The sequence below is a fragment of the Prionailurus bengalensis genome, chromosome C2 (genome assembly GCF_016509475.1).
Source record: "Prionailurus bengalensis isolate Pbe53 chromosome C2, Fcat_Pben_1.1_paternal_pri, whole genome shotgun sequence".
Classification (NCBI taxonomy): Eukaryota; Metazoa; Chordata; class Mammalia; order Carnivora; family Felidae; genus Prionailurus; species Prionailurus bengalensis.
This window is the reverse complement of record NC_057350.1, coordinates 139,717,495-139,741,777: the sequence shown is the minus strand read 5'-3', so window position 1 is coordinate 139,741,777 and position 24,283 is coordinate 139,717,495. Positions and strand designations below refer to the sequence as shown.

The following is a 24,283-nucleotide window of genomic DNA, read 5'->3' as shown; positions in this document are numbered from 1 at the left end:
CACGGGACAATGCATTACTAGATCCATGGGACCCTTGCCTCTCTGACTTTCACATGCTTTCCTGGTTGACAATCCCATGACGTCAGTATTTTTTTCATAAATCTGGTGGCCTTTGTTCAAGTTACTTCAAGTTTCCTCTGCGTTTGTGCTGGCCTGAGAGCATTCTTTCCATGGTAACTTTGCAAATCTCTTTTGTAACCCATAATGTATCCCTTTTCAAAGGTTAATTCTTCAGATCCTTTTCTTCTTTTCAAGTTCCTAAAGAAGTCTCACTTTCTAACTGCAGTGTATATTGAATAAACTTGCTTAATTAAGCAATCGGAATGTAAAAGTGAGTCTTGAAATTGTTAAAAGAGTGTGAGCTTTTGTCCAGGAATGTCTCAATTTAGGCCTATTTCCAGTTTAGCAAACTATTATTATTATTATTATTATTATTATTATTATTAAAAGTTGCATTAAAATAAGCCAGCAGGAGTTTAGTATAAACATATTCTATCATGCCAGCTTTCTACCATTGTCCCATCTTTGTGCAATAAGAGAGTTCTTTAGGCTGAGTCATCTTTCAATCGAGAAAACAATCCGTGATAAATACTGTTTCTTTCCTGGGAAGATTTCAGATATAACATAACTAACCTCTCCCTTTCAAGGGTGCTTTTCCATGGGGACAGGAATCATTAAAAAAAGGGGGGGGGTGCATGAATGCTGAATGTTTTGCAACATATTTACATATTTGTGAATTGATTTGAGGGAAAAAAAATATCACTCTGCCTGCTTTTTGCACTTAGAATTGTAGTCTAGCTTGCACTAAAGCAACAATTACAGTTGTTTTACTGATAAGGATTATTGAGTTAGAAATGAGTATGAGATTGAGAATACTATCTTGAAACATTTTTCTACTATAATGTTTCATTTGGTTAAATGCTCTCTTAGTATTCTATTTCTCTTTTTTCTTTTTTTCATATTTTTTTTAATGTTTATTTTTGATAGAGAGAGACACAGAGTGTGAGTGGGGGATGGGCAGAAATAGAGGGAAACACAGAATCTGAAGCAGGCTTCAGGCTCTGAGCTGTCAGCACAGAGCCTGATGTGGGGTTGGAACCCATGGACCACAAGATCATGACCTGAACCAAAGTCAGACACTCAACCAACTGAGCCACCCAGGCACCCCTGTTTCTTTCCTAGTTCATTGTTGCTCTATACCTTTGTTTCCCCAAGTTTACCATTTTAAAATTTCCATAGCCTTTTCCATTTTCATCACTGGCACTTTGGATCAGGTAAATTAGATCGCTCTCCCCTTTGGTAAATTACAGTTATATAATCTGAAGTTAGTTAATATTCAATAGTTAATATTCAATATATACTAACATATCTGCTGATTTCAACATTTCTGAAAGGAAAGCCATGTTTATCTAAAACATTTTAATTTAAACATAACTCAAAAGGTAGGATTAAAAAAAGGATTTGTTTCTTCTCTCTTCTAAATTTAAAAATTAGAGGTATATGGAATGACAAATCTTTAAAACCTTCAGTGTTGAACAAGGAACTTTTTGGCATTCTCATACACTTTGCCATTCTTGACTCCTGGGCCATCAAGATTTTGCTTGAGTAGTTTAATTCTGAGATATATCAGTAAGAAGCAATAGTCTTTGTTTTTAAATTAAAAAAAATATTTCAGTATAGCTGACAATGTTACATTAATTTCAAGTGTACAACATAGTGACTTGACAAGTTTATACATTATGCTATACTCATCACAAGTGTAGCTATCATCTGTTACAACACTTTTAAAATATCACGGGCTATATTCCTTACGCCGTGACTTTTATTTCCATGACTTATTCATTCCATAACTGGAAGCCTATTTTCTCCCACTTCCCTTCACCCATTTGCCCTGTTCCTTCGGGCAACCACTAGTTTGTTCTTTGTGTTTACAGGTCTGATTCCTCTTTTTGTTTGTGTATTCATTTGTTTGTTTTTTTTTTTTTTTTTTAGATTTCACATATGATTGGCTTCATATGGTATTAGCCCTTGTCAGTCTGACTTATTTCACTTAGCATGATAGGTCTATCCATGTTGTCCCAAATGGCACAATCTTATTTTTTAGGCTGTGCAGTATGCCGCTGTGTAAAAATACTACCTTTTTCTTATCCTTTCATCTATTTTAAGTGCTTAGGTTGCTTCCATGTCCTGCCTATTGTAAATAATGCTGCAATAAGCATGTATCGTTTTCAGTTAGTATTTTTTTCTCCTGGGTAAATACCCAGTAGTAGAGTTATTAGATCATATGATATTACTTTTTTTTTTTTAATATTTTGAGGAAGTGCCATACTGTTTTCCAGAGTGGCTGTACTAATGTACATTCCCACCAACAGTACGTGAGGGTTCCTTTTTCTCCACATCCTCACCCACACTTGTTTATTTTTTTCCTGATTTTAGCCATTCTCACAGGTGTGAGGTGATATCTCGTTGTGGTTCTGATTTACATTTTCCTGATGATTTTTATGTGTCTGTTGGCCCTTTGTATGTTTTTGGAAGAACGTCTATTCAGGTCCTATGCCCATTTTTTAATCAGATTGTTTTTTGTTGTTGAGTTGTATGAGTTCTTTATATAGTTTGAATATCAACCCCTTATTGGATGTATCATTTCCACGTCTCTTCCCCCTTTCAGTAGATTGTCTTTTTGCTTTGTTGATGGTTTTCTTTGGTGCGCAAAAGCAAAAGCAGTAGTCTCATCAATTAACACATCCATTGCTGAAGATTTGAGATCTGGCACGATTAGAGGAAAATTAGTTGAGAAAATATATGTGAAAATCGTTTATTAACTCTTAAAGTCAAAACAAATATCAGATTAAAAAATTTATTCTAAAGGCAAAACACAGTGTTGCAGCAAGGTCTATAATGGATACATGAGCGTGAATACAAAGTGTCACTTGACGACCTTTTGGTATCATCAGAAGGGAACAGGGGTCTGGGGTGCCTAGGCGGCTTGGTGGGTTGAGTGTCCAACTCTTGATTTCAACTCAGGTTATGGTCCCAGGGTCATGGAGTCGAACTCCAGGTTGGGGTCCATGCTGAGCATGGAGCCTGTTTAGGATTCTGTCTCTCCCATGCACTCTGCTCCTCCCTTCACTCACTGTCATGTGCTCCCCCCTCCCCTCAAAAATAAATAACTAGATCAAAAAGAAGGGAACAGAGATCAATTGCCCACCTCCTTCATTCTACAAATGTGGACACAGAGCCAGAGGGGTGATGGTTTCACACACCCGCAAAATGTTAGGATCAGCACACTTTGATGAGCCTTGCCCCTTACACTGTAAATTCATGTTGAGAACTCTTCCAAGTGATCTTTGGATTTACCAGAGAATTAGAGTTGATACTTAGGTAAAATCCAACTACTGACACATTGAAATGTGTGGTTTTGTACCCCATATGTCTTAAATATGAAAGCTGAGTTAAAGAAAAATCTCAAGCTACAGAGAAAGTGAAAAAAAAAAATCACTCATAGCCCTAAGACCCAACATTTTGTTAAATTTCCTTGCCAAAAGGCCAAGAAGCGTTTGCTAAATACCATTTCAATTAAAAAGCAACATTCAGGGTACCTGGGTGTCTCACTCTGTTGAGCTTATGACTATGGCTTAGGCCATGATCTAGTTCATGGGTTCAAGGCCCACATCGGTGTTTGTGTGACAGCACAGAGACCACTTTGGATATTCTGTCTCCTTTCTCTGTCTCTCTCTCTCTCTCTCTCTCTCTCTCTCTCTCTGTGTGTCCCCATCTCACTCACTCTCTCTCTTTCTCTCTCAAGAATACCTCTCAAGAATAAATAAACTTTGGGGCTCCTGGGTGGCTCAGTTGGTTAAGCGTCCGACTTCAGCTCAGGTCACGATCTCGCGGTCTGTGAGTTCGAGCCCCGCGTCAGGCTCTGGGCTGACGGCTCAGAGCCTGGAGCCTGCTTACGATTCTGTGTCTCCCTCTCTCTCTGCCCCTCCCCCGTTCATGCTCCATCTCTCTCTGTCTCAAAAATAAATATAAACGTTAAAAAAATAAAAAAAAAAGAATAAACTTTATTTATTTATTTATTTATTTATTTATTTATTTATTTATTTATTTATTTATTTTAAAGCAACATCCAAGGGGTATCTAGCTTGCTCAGTTGGTTAAGCATCTGACTCTTCATTTCCGCTCAGGTCATGATCTCAGGATTGGTGAGATCTGTTTGGGATTCTCTCTCTCCTTCTCTCTCTACCCCTCCCCCATTTGCGATGCGCGGGTTTGCACGCTGTCTCTCAAAATAAATAAACATTTAAAACAATAACATACAAAGGGAATTATAATTTATTTGCCTACTAAAAATTGTTTAATGAAAAATATATATTAATGGTAGGATATAAATATACTTTTATAAGAAAATTTCCATTTCATAAAGAATCTTTGTTAGTGAAACTTTTCATTCTCTGGAGGTCAGAACACTTGAAAAGAGCAGAATCCATCTTTTTATCTTTAAAAGGATTTAATTTTAACCATCCTGGATGAATAAAAGCCTATTAAAAAATGAAAAGAAAAGAAAAACACCAACCAAAGAACTTTCTTTCTTAATGATAGTATTATATATAGCCTAAATTATTCATGCTGTAGTTTAAAGTCATGTATTATTATTCTTTCATTAAGAGAAATGGACAGAAGCTGAAAACCACCTTCAATTTAATAATATTCCTTTATATATTTTAAGACTTATTAAGATTCTTCTTTGTCTTTTTTAGGTCAAAGAAAACTAATTTGTTATAATTTAAATTTATGAATCCACTATCTAATATTTAATGGATTTTCACATCTCTTCTTAGACCTGTATTCATATTAATCATGTCTCTATTTGGAGCTTAAATCCGAATATCATGCATCTGAGAAACATGAATATAATGAAATCTGTACTAATCTCTTAGACACAAAAAGAACACCTTCTGTTTATGTGTATAGCTATGTTTTGTTTCAAATTTACCACCTATACATAACTTTTTATTTACAACAACTACCACAATTTAACCAAGTCATTTAAAACATGGATTATTTTTACTGGGTGTAGAATTCTTGAATTCTACAAACTTAACAGTCTTCAAGCTTATTCTGATAATGGAAAAAATATGTTAAATGGTACCAAAATAAAACTATGTAGTTTCAGCTTATTTTATAAAACTGTTTTTAGTTTTATCTTATTTTTTTTTAATTTTTTTTTCAACGTTTATTTATTTTTGGGACAGAGAGAGACAGAGCATGAACGGGGGAGGGGCAGAGAGAGGGAGACACAGAATCGGAAACAGGCTCCAGGCTCTGAGCCATCAGCCCAGAGCCTGACGCGGGGCTCGAACTCACGCACCACGAGATCGTGACCTGGCTGAAGTCGGACGCCTAACCGACTGCGCCGCCCAGGCGCCCCAAGTTTTATCTTATTTTTAAATCGATTTCTACTACTCTCTAGGGTTGACAGTGATACATTAATCAATGTATTTTGTATTGCAAATACACTTTCATTTTATATGGCAGATATGAACAATTTGTGGATCCCTACATTGATGTGTTGAGTGTGTGAAACCAAATCCAGACTCTGGAAGATTGTCATAATTAATTAATGATGTCTGTCATGGATGTACATCAGGTCACTTAGATCTTTGTGGGGGAAATTATTTATTTTTCTATTTGTTTTACTCAAATATGTTTTATATGTATGGGGGATCAGATAGCTGGGATGTCTTAAATGGAAGCATTTAAGAAAGATATGACTTAAACCATTTTTTTAAAAGCTTGTGGAAGTTTTTCTTAATTCCTTGGAAATTTGGGTTAGTTCCTAATGTTACTATTAATTAATACAGAAGAGTTAGTTGATGTATTAGTTATCTATTGCTGTGAGCTGAAGAGCTTAAAACAGCTCAGATTTATTACCTCATAGCTTCTGAGCATCAAGAGTCCAGCCATTGTTCAGCTAGGTTCTCTGGGTCCTCTGCAAGCTTGCAGCTGATGACCAAAAGGGAAAGGTGAAACATAAGGTGTCTCTGATTGGCTGGTTGAAATACTCTTACCCAGAGTAAATAATCCAGTGACATACCAATTACATTGTGTGGGTGAGGGCTTAAGAGTTTTGGAGCAAACAGCTCTAAACAAAACATATCATCTGAGAGCACAGGGCTAATGGCTACCTGAAATAATGAAGAAGAAAGCTGATTAAGGGAAGTCGTGACAGACCTTTTGATTCCTTTTGGTTTCTAGAAGTTGGTTACCAAGACATCAGCCAAAGCTGTGGTCTCATCTAAGGTTGGACTGGAGAAGAAACCACGTCCTCACTCATGTGTTTGTTGGTACCATTCAGCTGCTTATGAGGACCTCAGTTTCTTTATGGCTGTTGGCCAGAGACTACCCTAAGTTCCTTGCCAAGTGGACCTGTCCATAGGGAAGCTCATTACTTGGCAGCTTGCTTTTTCAAAGCTAGCAAGGGAAAGAAAGTTTCTGTTCATATAATGGGAGATACATCTCCTCTCACATAACATAATAATGCCTTTATAATTACATACATCCCATCACCTCTACCATGTTCTATTGGTGGGAAGCAAGTTATGGGTTCTGCCTACACTGCAGGGGAGTAGACTATGCAGAGGTCTGATTACTATGAGTTAGGTATCATGGGGGCTATCTTAGAGCATTGTCTGCCACAGTTGGAATGCACATATCTTTTCGGGGAACTCTCTCTTGATACGAGAAAATATTTTTATGTAGTCTGTAGATATTCTGAATTATCAGTAGTATCTCCCCTAATCCTCTGATACCAGGGTGGGCGTGTGTGAAAGGAAACATTGAGCTAAGTGATTATGTCATTAATAAGAATGGTTATGGTAAAACTGCATGCATATCACAAGAAAGTCCATATTATAAAAAAACTAGGCACGAACAATAGCCTAAATCCCAAAAATATCAAACTGTTTTTTTTTAATTTTTAAAAAAAAATTTTTTTTCAACGTTTATTTATTTTTGGGACAGAGAGAGACAGAGCATGAACGGGGGAGGGGCAGAGAGAGAGGGAGACACAGAATCGGAAACAGGCTCCAGGCTCTGAGCCATCAGCCCAGAGCCTGACGCGGGGCTCGACCTCCCGGACCGCGAGATCGTGACCTGGCTGAAGTCGGACGCCTAACCGACTGCGCCACCCAGGCGCCCCTTTTTAATTTTTTAAAAGTTTTTAAATTTAATTTTGAGACAGGGAGAGAGAGAGAGACAGAGTATAAGCTGGGGAGGGGTGGAGAGAGAGGGAGGCACAGAATCCAAAGCAGGCTCCACGCTCTGAGCTGTCTGCACAGAGCCTGATGCGGGGCTTGAACTCACGGACCATGAGATCATGACCTGAGCTGAAGTCGGCACTTAACCGACTGAGCCACCCAGGTGCCCTCAAAATGTATTTTCAGAATATAGAGTCCATGAAGAAAAAAAGAAAAAGAAAATCCTGGGACTTAAAGCATGAATAAGAGCTGTCTCTTAAAATAAATAAAGCTGTTTCTTAAATGAACAGCTCAAGCATCCAACTGCAGAATTTGCAAACCTAAATCTTAACTGCAATAAATACCACAGTTTTACTCTTCCCTTAGCATGTAACCGATCGTTAAGTCATCCTCAAGTCAATATAACCTACATTTTCACCCTCTCTCAAACTTGCAGAAGACTAGAATGTTTGCTTTGTGGGTGTGCTACTCTCCCAGGTGCTTAAAGGAATGGTATACACAAAGGAGGTGCTTTAATAAATATGTCGAATCACTTTTCAGTGAGCTTCTGGTTTCCTCCTTCCTTCCCTTGCAGAATTTTTTGCCAGATATAAGCCCAAACAATCTCTCTCTAATTTAGGTCTTCAGAAGTTTTTCTGGGGCAAACTACTCTTTAAGTTTTATATAAGCTGTTTTAGATGCAAAGCAGGATACAAATGAAAGCTAAGATATTTGGTTCATTCTCAAGGGAACAGGGTTCGTATTTAAAATAGTATCATAAAAACATACATCCTGAGAACTCAAGAGCATGGCTCATAATCCAGCCTCAATTACCCTGAGAGCATAGCGGAGATACTGGGTGGCATAAATCCAGAGGGCCGGGTTTTGCCCTGAAGTCATGACTGATTTACGAAGAATTCCTAAAAAAAAAAAAAAAAAAAAAAAAAAAAAAAAAAAAAAGGTCAGAATATAGGAAAATATCTGTGTCTTATTTGTAAAAAATATAGTAATGAAGTTTCTTCATAGGACCTTGAAACTTTAAGGGATGACATTAATTACATTGGAATTGGAGATACATCCAACTACAGAAAATAGGTTTGAATAGAATGCCTTTTATAAAAAAATAAGAATTGCCTTTGTTTTCATTTTTGAGGTTAAACTATGAGCTCTTGTTTGGTCTCAGAGATTCTAGTCATGATTTCATTCTAGTCACTTTAAGAATAAGGTAGAATTTTCTTTATCTGAGTCCTCAAAATAGAAATGGCTGATGCTGAGTTTACAATTCTAAAAGCCCACTGCCTGAGAAAGAGAAAGGAATATATTTAAAAGTTTCATTCTGTATCTTATCCTGACATTCCCAGTTTAATTTCTGCATGTGAATCCTTGAATATTTAGTAAGCCTTCCTTAACCTTGTGAAAACCATAATCTTCTTGAAACTGACAAACTTGGTTTAATGCCATGATGTAATAAAAACTGTAATTGAAATAATAATCCATTAACCTTGACTTGTCTCATGTAATCTTCTATAATATCATTTGCCTATCATAAAGGTAAGATAATGCTAATTAAAGTGTACTCATTTTTAAAGCTCCACAGTGATACTTAAATCAGAAAACTATATAAAACAGTTGCTGCTCATTAATAGAGAACTTATAGTAACATATGATGATTCTATTGATTTAGATTGTCTCCTTTTCTGTGCCATTCCTCTAGATTATTTTGCCTGATTTTTGGAGCTAGGTTTTGGTGAATTTATGTGGAATTAATTAGATATACTGTGTATATATTGCATGCCACTAAAGCTAAATATTGTATATATGAATATGTGTGGATGTATTATATATTTCCAAAATTACAGTAATGCTATTTTTATGCCTAGTGTTATGGGAATCTCGATACTGTAGATTTAATTTTAAATTCATACTGCTCTCTAGTGGGGAATGAGATCAATGCAAAATTGTTCTTGTGTTGGTACTTTATAGCACTAATTGTAGACTATTCACAACTTTGATATTGAAATGTAGAAGAATACTGTGATCTATAATTTTCTCAAAGGTGAAATGCTAGAAATGTAGTTTATCTGTTATGCATATAATGTACATCTTTAATATTTAACCATTACAGTAAAATACAATACTTTAAAAATTAGTCCTGAAAGCAGAGGAAACTTGACTATTGAATTCATTTGATTTCTTGCAGCTCATTTGGAATACCTGTATCTATATAAGTAGAGATGTAACTTATGCCATTTAAATCCCAATTCAAGGAAATGTTGACTAAAAGTTAATCCCTCATTTTCTCTACCAAGAAAATAATGGCCAATTTTCTTTCATAAATTTCAAGATTGAGGATTAGATTTTATTTTATTTTTTTTTTAGTATATGAAATTTATTGTCAAATTGGTTTCCATACAACACCCAGTGCTCATCCCAAAAGGTGCCCTCCTCAATACCCATCACCCACCCTCTCCTCCCTCCCACCCCCTATCAACCCTCAGTTTGTTCTCAGTTTTTAACAGTCTCTTATGCTTTGGCTGTCTCCCACTCTAACCTCTTTTTTTTTTTTCCTTCCCCTCCCCCATGGGTTCCTGTTAAGTTTCTCGGGATCCACATAAGAGTGAAACCATATGGTATCTGTCTTTCTCTGTATGGCTTATTTCACCTAGCATCACACTCTCCAGTTCCATCCACGTTGCTACAAAAGGCCATGTTTCATTTTTTCTCATTGCCACGTAGTACTCCGTTGTGTATATAAACCACAATTTCTTTATCCATTCATCAGTTGATGGACATTTAGGCTCTTTCCATAATTTGGCTATTGTTGAGAGTGCTGCTATGAATATTGGGGTACAAGTATTGATACCCTATGCATCAGTACTCCTGTATCCCTTGGATAAATTCCTAGCAGTGCTATTGCTGGGTCATAGGGTAGGTCTATTTTTAATTTTCTGAGGAACCTCCACACTGCTTTCCAGAGTGGCTGCACCTGTTTGCATTCCCACCAACAGTGCAAGAGGGTTCCCGTTTCTCCACATCCTCTCCAGCATCTATAGTTCCCTGATTTGTTCATTTTGGCCACTCTGACTGGCGTGAGGTGATACCTGAGTGTGGTTTTGATTTGTATTTCCCTGATAAGGAGCGACGCTGAACATCTTTTCATGTGCCTGTTGGCCATCCGTATGTCTTCTTTAGAGAAGTGTCTATTCATGTTTTCTGCCTATTTCTTCACTGGGTTATTTGTTTTTCGGGTGTGGAGTTTGGTGAGCTCTTTATAGATTTTGGATACTAGCCCTTTGTCCGATATGTCATTTGCGAATATCTTTTCCCATTCCGTTGGTTGCCTTTTAGTTTTGTTGGTTGTTTCCTTTGCTGTGCAGAAGCTTTTTATCTTCATAAGGTCCCAGTAATTCACTTTTGCTTTTAATTCCCTTGCCTTTGGGGATGTGTCGAGTAAGAGATTGCTACGGCTGAGGTCAGAGAGGTCTTTTCCTGCTTTCTCCTCTAAGGTTTTGATGGTTTGCTGTCTCACATTCAGGTCCTTTATCCATTTTGAGTTTATTTTTGTGAATGGTGTGAGAAAGTGGTCTAGTTTCAACCTTCTGCATGTTGCTGTCCAGTTCTCCCAGCACCATTTGTTAAAGAGACTGTCTTTTCTCCATTGGATGTTCTTTCCTGCTTTGTCAAAGATGAGTTGGCCATATGTTTGTGGGTCTAGTTCTGGGGTTTCTATTCTATTCCCTTGGTCTATGTGTCTGTTTTTGTGCCAGAGGATTAGATTTTAAAGTATTTACTTATTATGGTTCATATTTGATCCTAATTTCAAGAAGCAACTTTATTGAAAACTTTGATAACAATGTTTGTCATTGCTAGAATCAGCTTTCAGGTACCTCATGGCTGTTCTTTTTTTTTTTTCAAAGTTATTTCAAATTAAATGAGGGTTTTTAAAATCCATTTATAATATTGTCTCTGGAAATTTTATTCCAAGTAATCACGGTCCAGTCATATAGCAGTAGCATAGTATTATTTTTCTAAGTATTTTGCTTCATGAATACTTATTCAAGATCTTCACATCTTTTCTCTAATTTTTAACATGACCTTTGAAAGGTTTCTTCAGAATGATGTCTTACAGTTGCAGTTGTAAGATCATATTCTCACAAATAATGATGAAGTATTTGTTATATTTTTTAGCTTCTATTTTTTATTGAGCCAGTCAATTAGTTATACAGAATGATCTACGAACTCTATAAGAATTTGTACAGATTGTACAAAGTACAATTTCTTTTCAGGGAAATGGTCTAGAATTACATGTCCTCACCCAAAAGCACTTTTCTTTTTTTTCATGGTAAAGCAATTGAGAAAACTTTTTGAAGTGTAATAAACTTTTTAGGAATTTAATATCAGTAGGTTCTTCTTTTCAGTATGATAATTTTTTTGGGTACCTGGGGGCTCAGTCAGTTACGCGTCTTACTCTTGACTTTGGCTCAGATTATGATCTCGCAGTTTGTGAGGTCATTGGGCTGGCTCTGCACTGATGGTGCAAAATATGCTTGAGATTTTCTGTCTCCTTCTCTCTCTGCCCCTCCTGCATCACTGACTCTCTCTCGCTCGCTCTCTCTCTCAAAAATAAATAAGCTTAAAAAATAAAAAAAAATTTAAAACAAACTTTATCTTACATTTGAACAATATTTAGACCTTTACTTTTATTTCCTCAAAGAAATTGATTTTGAAGAAATAGGCAAAATTTATCACTTGTTGTCCATGTATAAGTATTATCAAAACTCAAAGAATTAAAGCTGCTTATCAATTGAACTTGGGAGTTTTATTTTTTTTAGTAGCTAGCTGTTACATTATTTATCATTTGTATCACCATGGCATATCTATAGATCATATTTTTATTTATTTTCACCTAAATGACAAATAATTGCTAGATATATGGTCATACCTAAGTTTCTAAGGGGATTTTTAGTGTTTGGTATTTGGTTGTGTCACTATTTATGGAAGCAGGTCTGTGCTAAATGTGTTCGATATTTATAAGTCCCTATCTGTTTCATTTAAAAAATATTCTATGACAGGAGAAGCCACTGAAAAACCAATAATATTTTAGTTTAGTTTATTGATGCCATTTACTATTGTATGATTTTATAGGTCATTTGTAAAACCCTTTTTAAAGTATGGTTTATTGTGCTCTAAACTGCCTGTTGGCAGATGTCATCTCCTGTCACTTGATATTATTTAGAACCTTAAGTTTCTTGAAGAGTTTAAAGGCTTGTCATTTTGATAAGGTAGCAGATCCAAGAATAAGAGATAAAGGCAATCATGGGCAAGAGAATGGAACCTTGCTTGTTAACTTTGAAACAAAACACTGACATCATCTTTAGAGAAAGTTTTCCACTCAATTAAATTAGGTTTGTTCATCAAATAATATACACTCCTGTAAATGCTTCTAATTTTATATTAATGGTTGTTGATTGTTGTGGTAGAGTTTAAATACTAACCAAAAATGGACTTTTGGAATTCTTAATTAGGAGATAGGTTGGATAACACTCTGTGTGTGTGTGTGTGTGTGTGTATGCGCAAGCGTGCGTGCAAATAGCTCATTCTTAATTTTGATTGAACTAATCGTAAATAGACAAAAGGCCTCAGTTAAGGTTAAGGTGTGTTAAATTTTTCATTTAAGGGTTAGTTGGTTATTCTTTTAATATTATTTTAGATAGAGCACAAGCAGGGGGGAAGGGCAGAGGGAGAGAGAAAGAAAATTTTAAGCAGGTGGGCTCAATCCCACAACCCTGGAATTATGAGCCAAAATCAAGAGTCGGATGCTCAATCTATTAAGCCACCCAGGCACCTGGTTGGTTAGTTATTTAATAGGCAAATTGAATTAGAGAAAATGGCTTGGAACCATGATCCGTGTTGGATTTCCCAGACTTTCCTGTCTGAATTGCACTTACCTCCCCAATCATGCAGTCATATGGGCCTTTCATTCAGGGATGTGAAGCCTTTACACTTTAAGTTCACACATGGTAGCTGAGAAGATAAGAGAATGTAATTTTGAGTGAATTTGAAATACAGAGTCGTGATGGTGGGCCATACATGAGGCCTTGATCCTTTCCCTCACCCTCCCAATCACACTTCATGCTTGGAGATAAATGAACAAGGGATGCATAAAAGAAGAGAAGCTTCTTTCTTAGTTCCTTCCCAGACTACCATAATTCTAAAGAAATTCCTGTTTTATGCATCAAGGAGAGAGACCAAAAAAAAAAAAAAGTAGGTCCCTGACCTATTCCCAATCTATAATAAATAATATTTTTATTTTAAAATAGTTTTAGTTTTGTATTTTTAATGCTTATTTATTTTTGAGAGAGAGAGACACACAAAATGTGAACTGGGGAGTGGCAGAAAGAGAGGGAGACACAGAGTCCAAAACAGGCTCCAGGTTCTGAGCTGTCAGCACAGAGCCTGACGTTGGGCTCAAACCCACAAACTGCAAGATCATGACCTGAGCCAAAGTTGGATGCTTAACCGACTGAATCACCCAGGCACTCCTAAAATAGTTTTAATTTTGTCGAAAAGTTGCCAAGTTAGTAGAGTTCCTATATACCCCACCCACCCAGTTTCTTTCATTATTGACAGATTAGTATGGGTGATTTGTCACAACTAATGGACTAATAATAATACATTAATATTAATGAAACTCCATGCTTTATTTAGATTTTATTATTATTATTATTAGCCAGTATTATTACTCTCTTCCTGGACCCCATCCAGGATACCACCTTTCCTTAAGTTTTCCTATTTCCCTTGGCTCCTCTAGGGTGTGATGATTTCTCAAACTTTCCTTATTTTTGATGACCTTGACAGTTTTCAGGAGTAAGGGTCAGGTATTTTTGTAGAATGTCTTGCATTTTGTTATTGTCTGAAATTTTCTCATGCTTGGACTTGGTTATGTATTTTTGTGAAGAGGATATGCAGAGGTGAAATACCATTCTCAACGTGTCATATCAAAGATACTTGCTGTCACCCTGACTTATCACTGCTGTTAGCCTTGATTACATTGCTCAGGTAGTGGTTGTCAATTTTCTCCACTGTACTTTTTTCCTCTTTCTGTACTCTATTATTTGGAAGCAAGTTACTAAGTATAGCCTACACTTAAGGCATATAGAGTTATATTCCGTCCCCCCCTGGGAGAGGATAACTATTTAAATTACTTGGATTACTTCTTTATAGGGGGTTTACATCTTCTTCCCGATTTACTTATTAATATCAGTATTTACTCATCAGTGGGTACTCATTATATACTTAGAATATGAAATACTCTATACTTTGGGATGTAATCCAATAATACAATATTTAGTTGTTCCAACTTTGGTCACTGGGAGCTCCTTCATTTGGCTCTTGTGTCCATTCTCCAACTTTTGGTTATTAATAAGTTGGGTTACACTAAACATTGGGTGCACCAGGGTTACGGACTGTCACCCTGGGGGTGGTGTAGGGAAGAAAAGATCAGCACTTTTCAGGGCAGTCTTGACACCAAAAGCTGGTGCTTTGGTACAAGTGGTGCATACCAGCTTCTACCTCAGAAGGTTCTCAAGTGGGTTAACAATGTACTATAAATCAACATCAGGAACCCTCCTACCTCCCAGAAAAGTATTGTTTCCACTTTTTTTTCAAGTTATGCTCAGATGCATTGTCTCATATGGCTTACCAAAGATGAATTCTCTTAAGTACCCTATCTTTTATGTCTATGAATCATAGGATTAATTTAAACTCTATGTCTACAAAATTTAAAACACACACACAAGCAGTTGACTAATTCCTATACTGATCATCCCCAGGGTAATTCTAATCCTTAAAGCTATCACATGGTACAATCTAGATTCACATTATTGTATTAAGCCACAGACTTTCGTAGTGTCTTCATGGACAGAGGTTAGGTGGGAAAACAATGGATGAATTGATAAAATCCTTTGGGTTCCAAGCTAGTTGCATAAAGCATATGTATGACCACTGAAATTTTTCTCAATGAAACTCAAATGAGCAAAATTTCCCTTCCAGAAGTGCTTTTACTATATTAGGAGTAAAAATTAGTTATGCATATTGCCTCCTATGATAGAGAGTGCCATTTGAATCATTGCTATTTTCTCGCAGATTCTATAAATGTTTTGTGATATCACACCCCAAGCATGAGAATTTATTTGGGATTTCCTTTTTTCTAGTGTTCATGCCACATGGTTAATATATCTTACTTTCTATTTCATTTACGAGTTGTTATCCTTGCCTCTCCCCTTCCCGGTGCAAAATTGTTGACACTGGTGACAAAGTCTTCACTTTCTCTTGTGATCTGTGAACCTCTTATGTGTAAGCAAATAAATCTCGTAGCCTTGGTAGAAAATTTCTTATCCAGTGTTTCCCTCTAATAAATTGTTGGCAGACATTCTTATTTTATGGGTCAAGGTGGAAATGTGAATCAAGGAAGAAAAGTTTTCCTTCCAAACAAATGCATATATTTATTAAAAATCATGTGTCAGAGGAGCTCATGTATTGTTTGGCCTAGTTCTGACAAACCTACCATTCATCTAGTAGGATACAGATTCCTTCTTTTTTTTTTTTTTTTTGGCTTATTTCTTTCAAGTACATTGATTTTTTTTTTTTTTTTTGTAAATAATAAATGTAGTCAGTGGTCATTATGTAAAATTTTGAAAATATGGAAAAGATGAAGGAAAAAAACAACGCTAATTTCACCATCGTAATCAGCAACTACTTGCATTTATTCTAAGTCTTATTTGTGTTTTACATAGTTATGAACATACACGTAAATTTACATGTGTGTGTTTTCTTAATTAGATAGAATTTCCCATGTTGTACATTTTTCCAATCTGCTTTATTGGCTACACGATATCACAGTAATTACATATACCATCGTATATTTAATTTTTTTCATTACTTGATTATATATTTGAGATAAAAGACTGTAAAAATATAAATCAGCTCTAGAAAAAACAGTTTTGAAACAATCTGAATACAACCTGGGGTAGACACTTAAATTGCTTTATATATATATAAAGCAATTTTTATATATATATAAATTTTATATATATATATATATATATATATATATATATATAAAGCAATTTTATATATATATAAAATAAGAAAAGCTAGGGGTGCCTGGGTGGTTCAGTTGGTTAAGCGTCCGACTCTTGATTTCAGCTCAGGTCATGATCACATATCATGGGATTGAATCCCATTTGGGTTTCTGGGCTGACAGCATGCAGCCTGCTTGGGATTCTGTCTCTCCTTCACTCTCTGTCCCTCCTCTGCTCACAATCTTTCTCTCCCTTAAATAAATAAACATTTAAAAAAATAAGAAAATCTGATATGTTTAGTATATGTTTTGCTTTAACTAAAATTATGTAATCATTTCACAAAATCTATTTTCTTTTAAAAATGACCACTTAAATTGTATACTTAGTATTATGTAATAGGGGCTGCCTGAGTAAGCAAGATGAAACTTCCTTTTTACAATAAGATTAACATATTTTTAAGTAAATGAGTTCCCCCCAAAAGCATGGATTATATACTTAAAATCTTTTACTTCTTTTGGAAACTAGATACTTGAAAATCCTTTAAGTTTCAAGTATTAGGTATTTGGCTTGATTTAGCAGATCAATTTTGATTGTTCAAATAATCTTGGCATTTGTTATCTCATTTGCCTGATGCCAAAACACATGACCTTCTTATCATTATTAGTAACTTGAATAATGATAAGGACCATCCTCCTCTTGCATATCAGTTTATCTCCAGCACCTAGGAGAGTGCCTGCCACACAGTGGGCAATTAACAAATGCATATCGGGGTGCCTGGGTGGCTTAGTCGCCCAGCTCCGGCTTCAGTTCAGGTTATGATCTCACAGTTGGTGAGTTCAAGCCACACGTCAGGCTCTGTGCTGACAGCTCTGTGCCTGGAGCCTGCTTCAAATTCTGTGACTCCCTCACTCTCTGCCCCTCCCCAACGCAGGCTCTGTCTCTCTCTCTCTCAAAAATAAACATTATATACATTATATACAAAAATAAACATTATATAAAATTCTTAAAAAGTGGATGTTAAAATAATTGTTTTCCTCTGCCAATATTTTCAAAGAGAGTAAAATAAATCTTTGAAGAATCTGGAAAATTAGAATGGAGAAGTCAAATCTGAGTCATAAGAGTTATTCAGAGTCCCATGTAGTGAAAGCACAGAAAAATTTTAGAAAGGAGCCATTGTTTTAAGTAATTTGTAAACGAATAGTAAAATATGTATTGCAGTGGTTAATTGTTACCATCATAAGGCCAGAGGTCCTGGGATTGTCAGTGGCCCTTTTCTCTTGGATTTGAGTATACAAAGCATATATTTGTCCAAAAATAATATATTCCATTGTAATCCTTTAATAAGTTACACTTTTTTGCACCCTCTGTTTATGAAGATATCTTGGGTATTCAAAATTTCTTTTGTGTTCCGGGTGTAAAATATACAATTTTAGGTATTGAAACAGTTTGAGCATTTTTGTTTGTATAGGATGTATCCATCCATATGTGACTTTACATAACTGGCAAGGAATATAAAAATCAGAGACTGTTATTTAGTTGAGTCTAAAGGGAAATACCCAGTACTCAAACATATGCTAGAGAACAAGATGACAAATAATTTGTGTTTTGGAGATTAATAAAACGGAATGCTTATCCCACCTATACCATTTATTTGCTCTGTGACCCTGGACAAGTTATTTAACTGATTTAAACCTTAGTTTCCTCAGCTATGAAATAGGAAAATCTATAGTGCCTATTCCGTTGTTAGGATAATTGAATGAGGTCACGCCTGCTAAACCCTTGTCGGACATTTAACACACTATCTGACATAGAAAAAACAAAGTGAAATATTTGTCATTTATATTCCATTAAAGAAGCTATCCACTTTTAGCTGGTATGAAAATAACCTACTGAAACGGGAGAAAGTTAAAAATGTGAATTCTTATTATCGAGAACAGTGCTCATTTGCTAACCCATTCAGTACTGTGAAAGAATCCAGAAGTCTTGGTCAGCCTATCCATAAATTAATTTCTTTGCACCCCTAGATTTTACAAGTGCACAAGATGGAGAGAGTGAGGCTGAATTTTTACCTGATGACTTTGAAGAAAAACCAGAAAGAGAAAAGAAACACACCAATTTCACTTTGTGCAACGTTTGTAACATTCAGCTGAATTCTGCAGCTCAAGCACAAATCCACTACAATGGCAAATCACATCAAAAGAGATTAAAACAACTGAGCAATGGGATGCTGAAAAATGACAATGGTAAGTTTTTCTAAAATATATTCTTCATTTTACATCGCCGACTTAAGTTATTTGTGTACCTGCAGATATAAAGATAAAAGAGTGGGTTAATCTATTTTTAAAACCAAGATAGAACATTACATAAAAGCTTGATTGGCATACTACATTAAAATAAATAATCTTTCACAGTGTTTTGGATGAAAAGAGGAACTTTTCTTTGTTGTATATGTTTAATTGCATTAGGATTGTGATCATGACCCTGCAAGGTATTTATTTGATATAATTTGAAAAAGTCGACATTTGAGTTCCTTGATGTGTGCCTTTAATGTAGTTTTTTGGAAATGGATATCCTTTAAAAGAATAATGTTAAAGTTTTTGTTTGTTCTTGCATGTTAGGGGCTTCAATAAGTTAGTAAGATTGCAGTTTGAGAAAAATACACATCTTCTCAAGTAGGTGTTTTAACAATAAAGTACGATCCGTCACTACTTACAGATTGTTTAAATTTTCTAGGCGAAACTTATGGTTTGTTTAATCATTTTAGAATACTTTTTGATAGCGTATGTTGGTTGGGTTTTGGAGTAAAGAGATTTTTAAATTAGCATAAAAATACTTCTGGAAACAAATCCAAGTTTATCGGAAAAAGCATGGAGAGGTGAGGGAGAGGAGGGGTGGATTCCTTTGGAGACCTAAAACTATAGCAACAACAAAATGTTACAGTATTGTATTCTTGTTGAATGCTTTATGTTTGACAAATAAGGTATATTTTTTTTCAAATAAGGTATATTTTACCTAATTTAATGATATATAAAAATGAGACTGAATTTTCATTTGTTCCAATGTTTGACATCATGAAGAGTTTTTAAAACAATGTTTATTTGTTTATTTTGAGAGAGAGAGAGTGAGCTATGGGATGGGCAGAGAGAAAGGAGAGAGAGAATCCCAAGTAGGCTCTGCACTGTTAGAGCCAATGCAGGGATTGATCTTAGGAACTGTGAGATCATGACCTGAGCTGAAATTAAGAGTTGGGCGCTCAACCGACTGAGCCACCTAGGCACCACCATCATAAAGATTGTTTTGATATGAATTTGTAGTTTGCTTCAAGGTTACCAAATAATGAGATGAAAAAAGTACATTTTAAAAATGGAAATTATTTGTCTTTCTTTGTGTTATATAGTATGACTAAGCTAAAATATTCTAATAGGACTCCACATTTCTCTTTCTGTTGTATGACAAAGAGTTAGTCATGGGTGTTATTGGTCAAAGACATGTAAACGCAAAAATAGTTGTTTAGAAAAATTGAGAACTACTGAATTCTTTAGGCATAAGATGAATTGGTAAGTCATGTGTAAAATATATATTTCACAGCCTCTATTTTGAACATCTTAATCTTATACCTACATTTAGGTCAAACCTTTTTGAGCAATGGCATTCAATTCCAAGTTGTTCTTTAAGTCTGTATTGTTTGGAGATAATGGTGGCAGCTTTGGTATTTTACTTCACCTACCTTAATATTTACAAACGTCTTTTGGAGGAATAATAAATGGTATCATAGAAAGAAACGAGGACAAAAATCATGCCTGGCTTATGAACTCAAATTAGAGCCAGTCCCAGACAAAATTTAGAATACTCAAAGATTTTCAAATAGTAATACTTAGGAAGGAATACCGTCAAATTGATTATTTTAATGTTTTTATCAGTGCATTTATTATGGGCTAACATTGTGGTAAAGGCTTCATGTACATTTTCCTATTTCATTTTTCGTTACAACTACAGGGAGATTGCTATTATCTTCCTCTTGTAAATGTGGAAATTAGGGATAACATCGATTAAATAGTGTGATGAACGTCAAACTAGCGATAAAACTCAGGTTTTAGTCATTTACATACGTGCGTTTCGGAAGTCTACTTGCTTCCTCAGAATAAATATTCTGTAGAAACAGTGCCTTTCTTTATTCAAAGAGAAATCAGTTTAAGAGAATGTTAAAAAAAATCATATTTTTCCGTATTTCCAACAACGCATTGACCAATATGGTACTTAACAAAATGATTTGCTACATTTTCTGTTTATATAATTTTTTCCAAGGCTCTATCTAGTAAAGTTATTAAAAACAACCATGAATTACTGAGAATACTTGGGTTAGGTCTTATTAGTTTGGCCCGGAATTACACTTGGGAGCAGCCCTCCCCTTTATCTGCAGGTGGATCTGACTACAGGCAATCAAACTCACAACTGAGTTCTAGGACCTTACATTAATACGCAAACATATTATTTCTTATACATATTCCCGTGTCTCCCCACTTTAAAAGTGTACTCTTTTAGACTTGTTCGTAATAAGAAAGGAGCCCAATTCCAAGCCTTATGTATCTATTAATGGCTATTCCTTTACCACACAGAAACCAAGCTTCAAATGGAAATCCTAAGAATAAAGGATCCTAGAAATTCTTAGTCAAGAACATTATCATTTTTATTTAGAGAAAGATAGGAGAATTGTTTGATTCTTCTTCTTGAATGTGCACACTTGCACATTGGCTGCCATAAACTGCTTCCATCTTAGAAAATCTTCAGTCCTGATTTCAAATGGGAATAATTAAATACAATCGTGCCAAGAAAGGAATATGACAATATAGATGCTTACCTAAATTCATCCAACCCTTGTACCTAACTGGTTTATTTTTAAGGATGCAAATAAAAATACACAATAGACATGGAACTAATTATCACTTTCATTTGGGCTTGTCGAAGTGGAGAAAAGTATGCTTTCATTTCTGTCTTTAATATATGTAGAACATTGTATAATTACATGCCTAAAGGCATATCCTCATATACACTACAGAGAACAAGAGTGAACAAGATAGACAATCACCGTATCTAAAATTTGGTTTTTCTATTTCTGAGCAAACTGTGGCATTTCTCATGTCATCTCACTTATTAGGGAAAATGATCATCTGAAGATCACAGAGAGACAATGTATTATGTCAATGAATTAATTAATAGGCCACTGTCTCCACAGGTAAGACCTAACTTTAATTTGTGCCAATGCCGTACTCTGAGGAAGTTAGTTATATAGAGTATGTGTTTGCCACCTACCGTGCACGCTGTCCTGAGTTGCCAAGGTCCCTCCTGCTGAGCTGGGAGTACTGCCTGCTTGGTTCTTCCCTAAGCATGCCCTCAGCTGAAGGGAGCTACCTCTCCTGAACTTGTCCCCTTCTTGGGGGCATCCTGCAAAAAGTCCCAGCTCCTTGCCTCAAAAGTGGGCAGATAACTCTGAAAGGCTGTTCCAGCTGCAGAGTGGTGGTTCTATCACAGTTTCCCCCCATCCCTGACTCAGTCCTGCTCTCCTTGTCCCTCACAGGTCTAGTCCCCTTGTTCAGCACTCACCCACAAAATCATCTGACTCTACTTTCCGGAAATCTAAGACACCATCAATAATTTTTGTTTCTTAATAAGTGATACACTTCATTGTGCAAAAACAACTAAACTTAACACTTTCTCCCATCTGTATTGTCTATTTGATGCCTGTATATAATAAGCTTTGTCATAAAAAAAATGGAATGGGAACAAAAAGTGAAACAGTATTTATTGTTCCAGGTATCTTATATATATCTTCTTTTCAACCCCAATCAACACCTTTGCAAAGCATGCATTATTACTTCCATTTTATATATAAGGTAGCCAAGAATCAAAGGGACTAAGAGACTTGCCAACTAACTCTATCCATAAAGTTGCCTATGTCTCCTTTATCATCAACTTACAAATCTCCCAGGTAAATGTATATTCTGTTGTCAACACAATTATGTCACACATTTAGGTGTATTCTTATGTTTTTGAGTTATGTTATTTTTTAAAGCACTTAAGCTTACATTATTACAACAAATCTGATAATTCCTCAAATTCTCTTTACCAAATCTAACTGCTGAAAATATATTGTGGAATATTTTGAATAGAGTCATGTAAATAGGTCATTTTATAATTTATTACTATATATTCACTTGTATTCCAGAAATACATTTCTTTTTGTTGCAAATTTTTTGAAGATGAGGTGAGATATGGAAGTGGTAAAAGGGCATTCTATAGTTAAAAGGTGCTTAAATGTGTCGACTTTCTCATATTCCAGAGATTCCATGCTTCACGCTCTCATGAAAACTATAAGCTAAAATTCCAGTACAAACTGCATGGCTTACTAATGTTCTCTTTGGAAAACATCTCTAATTTTGTATTTACTCAGAAATTAAGTTTTGTGAATAACTATTATTTTTCTGATGATAAAAATAAGATTTTCCCATCTGGGCTATTCATAAATGTACAAATTGAAATAAAAATTGCCAGGAGTCCTACAAAGGTAATTTCTTCTAAATTCTCACAGTTCTATCAGGTATGCAAATAAATACGAGTCAGCAATATTAGATGTACAATATTATATGTATTATAATATGATGGTGTTTGCGTACCACTACCTTCTTATGAATGCATATTTTAAAATTACCCTAAAGAAATTAGTAATGGAGTTGAGATTTCTGGCTAAATGTTGAGATTTTTCTCACATTTGACATTTTGTTTTCTAACTATGCGATATATTCTATAGTGGAAACACCTTAGTAAGGTTTTTATTATAAGTAAAAAGTTAAGTATTAAAATTAAGTATACTATGAGTATACTAAGTATACTGAGGTAAAAGTATACTTTTATCTAAAAACAGAAATTTGAAGATTAGCATAAGCATGCTCCTTTGATTCATAAGAGCATTTTGGAATACATGTAACAAAGGATAAACCGTTCAGGATATTTAAAGTCTCTATGGCCAACTAATTTAATTCATTTTCATGTGCTCACCATGGTTAAGTTGTTGTTAAAGCTTGTTGAAGGATTGAGTAGCAAGTTGACCTATTGTGACAACTTTATTTTATTCATAATACCTTTGTCATATTTGAGTTATTTTATTAAGCCTGGTTTTCCATTTTTATTGGGTTGAAAGTGCTATCAAATAATTCAGTTTTATCTCATAGCATGCTAGAGTCTTTCGGTGCTCGTTGTTTTGTAGCACATAAATCTAGAATACTGTCACTGTTACCCATCCTGTTAGCATTAAATTTTCTTTTATTTAACATAAAAGCTAAATAAAATTTGACTTCGAGCTCTCGCTGATCTATTCTCTTTTCTCTTTCCTTTGATTGTCTCTGATGAGGCTTAAGGTATCAGTGGATTTTCAGTTTACAAGAGGAGTGCTCTTTTGCAACATGGGTAGTTAATAAAAGCAAAATAGCTTCATGGAATTTTCTGTTCCTTCAGGCTTGATTTCATGATACATTCTTCATTTACATAAAAATTGACTTTACCTTTTGATTTCCCCGCACTATCTGTGCTTTTGTAGAATGTCTGTAGACTAGTTAGAACTTACTAGTACATTTGTGAACTCTTAGTGATGCCTTTTGGGGTCATTTTATTAAATAGTGATAGCTGCTTTCTTAATATTATCTTATCCATATTAGCATATGACATAGTGTGACATGGCAGTACGGAGTACTGTTTTTCTCAAACTTTTCTTAGTCATATCCCTTAGAAGTTTCAGCCTAGGTGGGGGAGGGAGGCAATGAAAAAAATCTATTAAATTGTCCAACATTATGTAATAAGGCATTTTGTTCTTGTTTGAGTGATCTAAGTGTCTTTTTTTAGCATTGAAGGATTAAAATATGGGAGGAAGTGACAAATGCTAGTATTACCATGTTCAGATTTTGAGAAGGT

The 24,283-nt window shown here is 35.2% G+C and overlaps 1 protein-coding gene across 1 annotated transcript in view; it reads left to right on the top strand.

Moving 5' to 3' along the window:
- ZNF385D (zinc finger protein 385D) overlaps positions 1-24,283 on the top strand; it is a 902,334-nt gene that overhangs the window by 207,241 nt on the left and 670,810 nt on the right. The window contains exon 2 of the mRNA XM_043595510.1: positions 18,346-18,564. Within this exon, the coding sequence (XP_043451445.1) occupies positions 18,346-18,564 (219 nt within the window). The remainder of the gene's footprint in view (positions 1-18,345; positions 18,565-24,283) is intronic.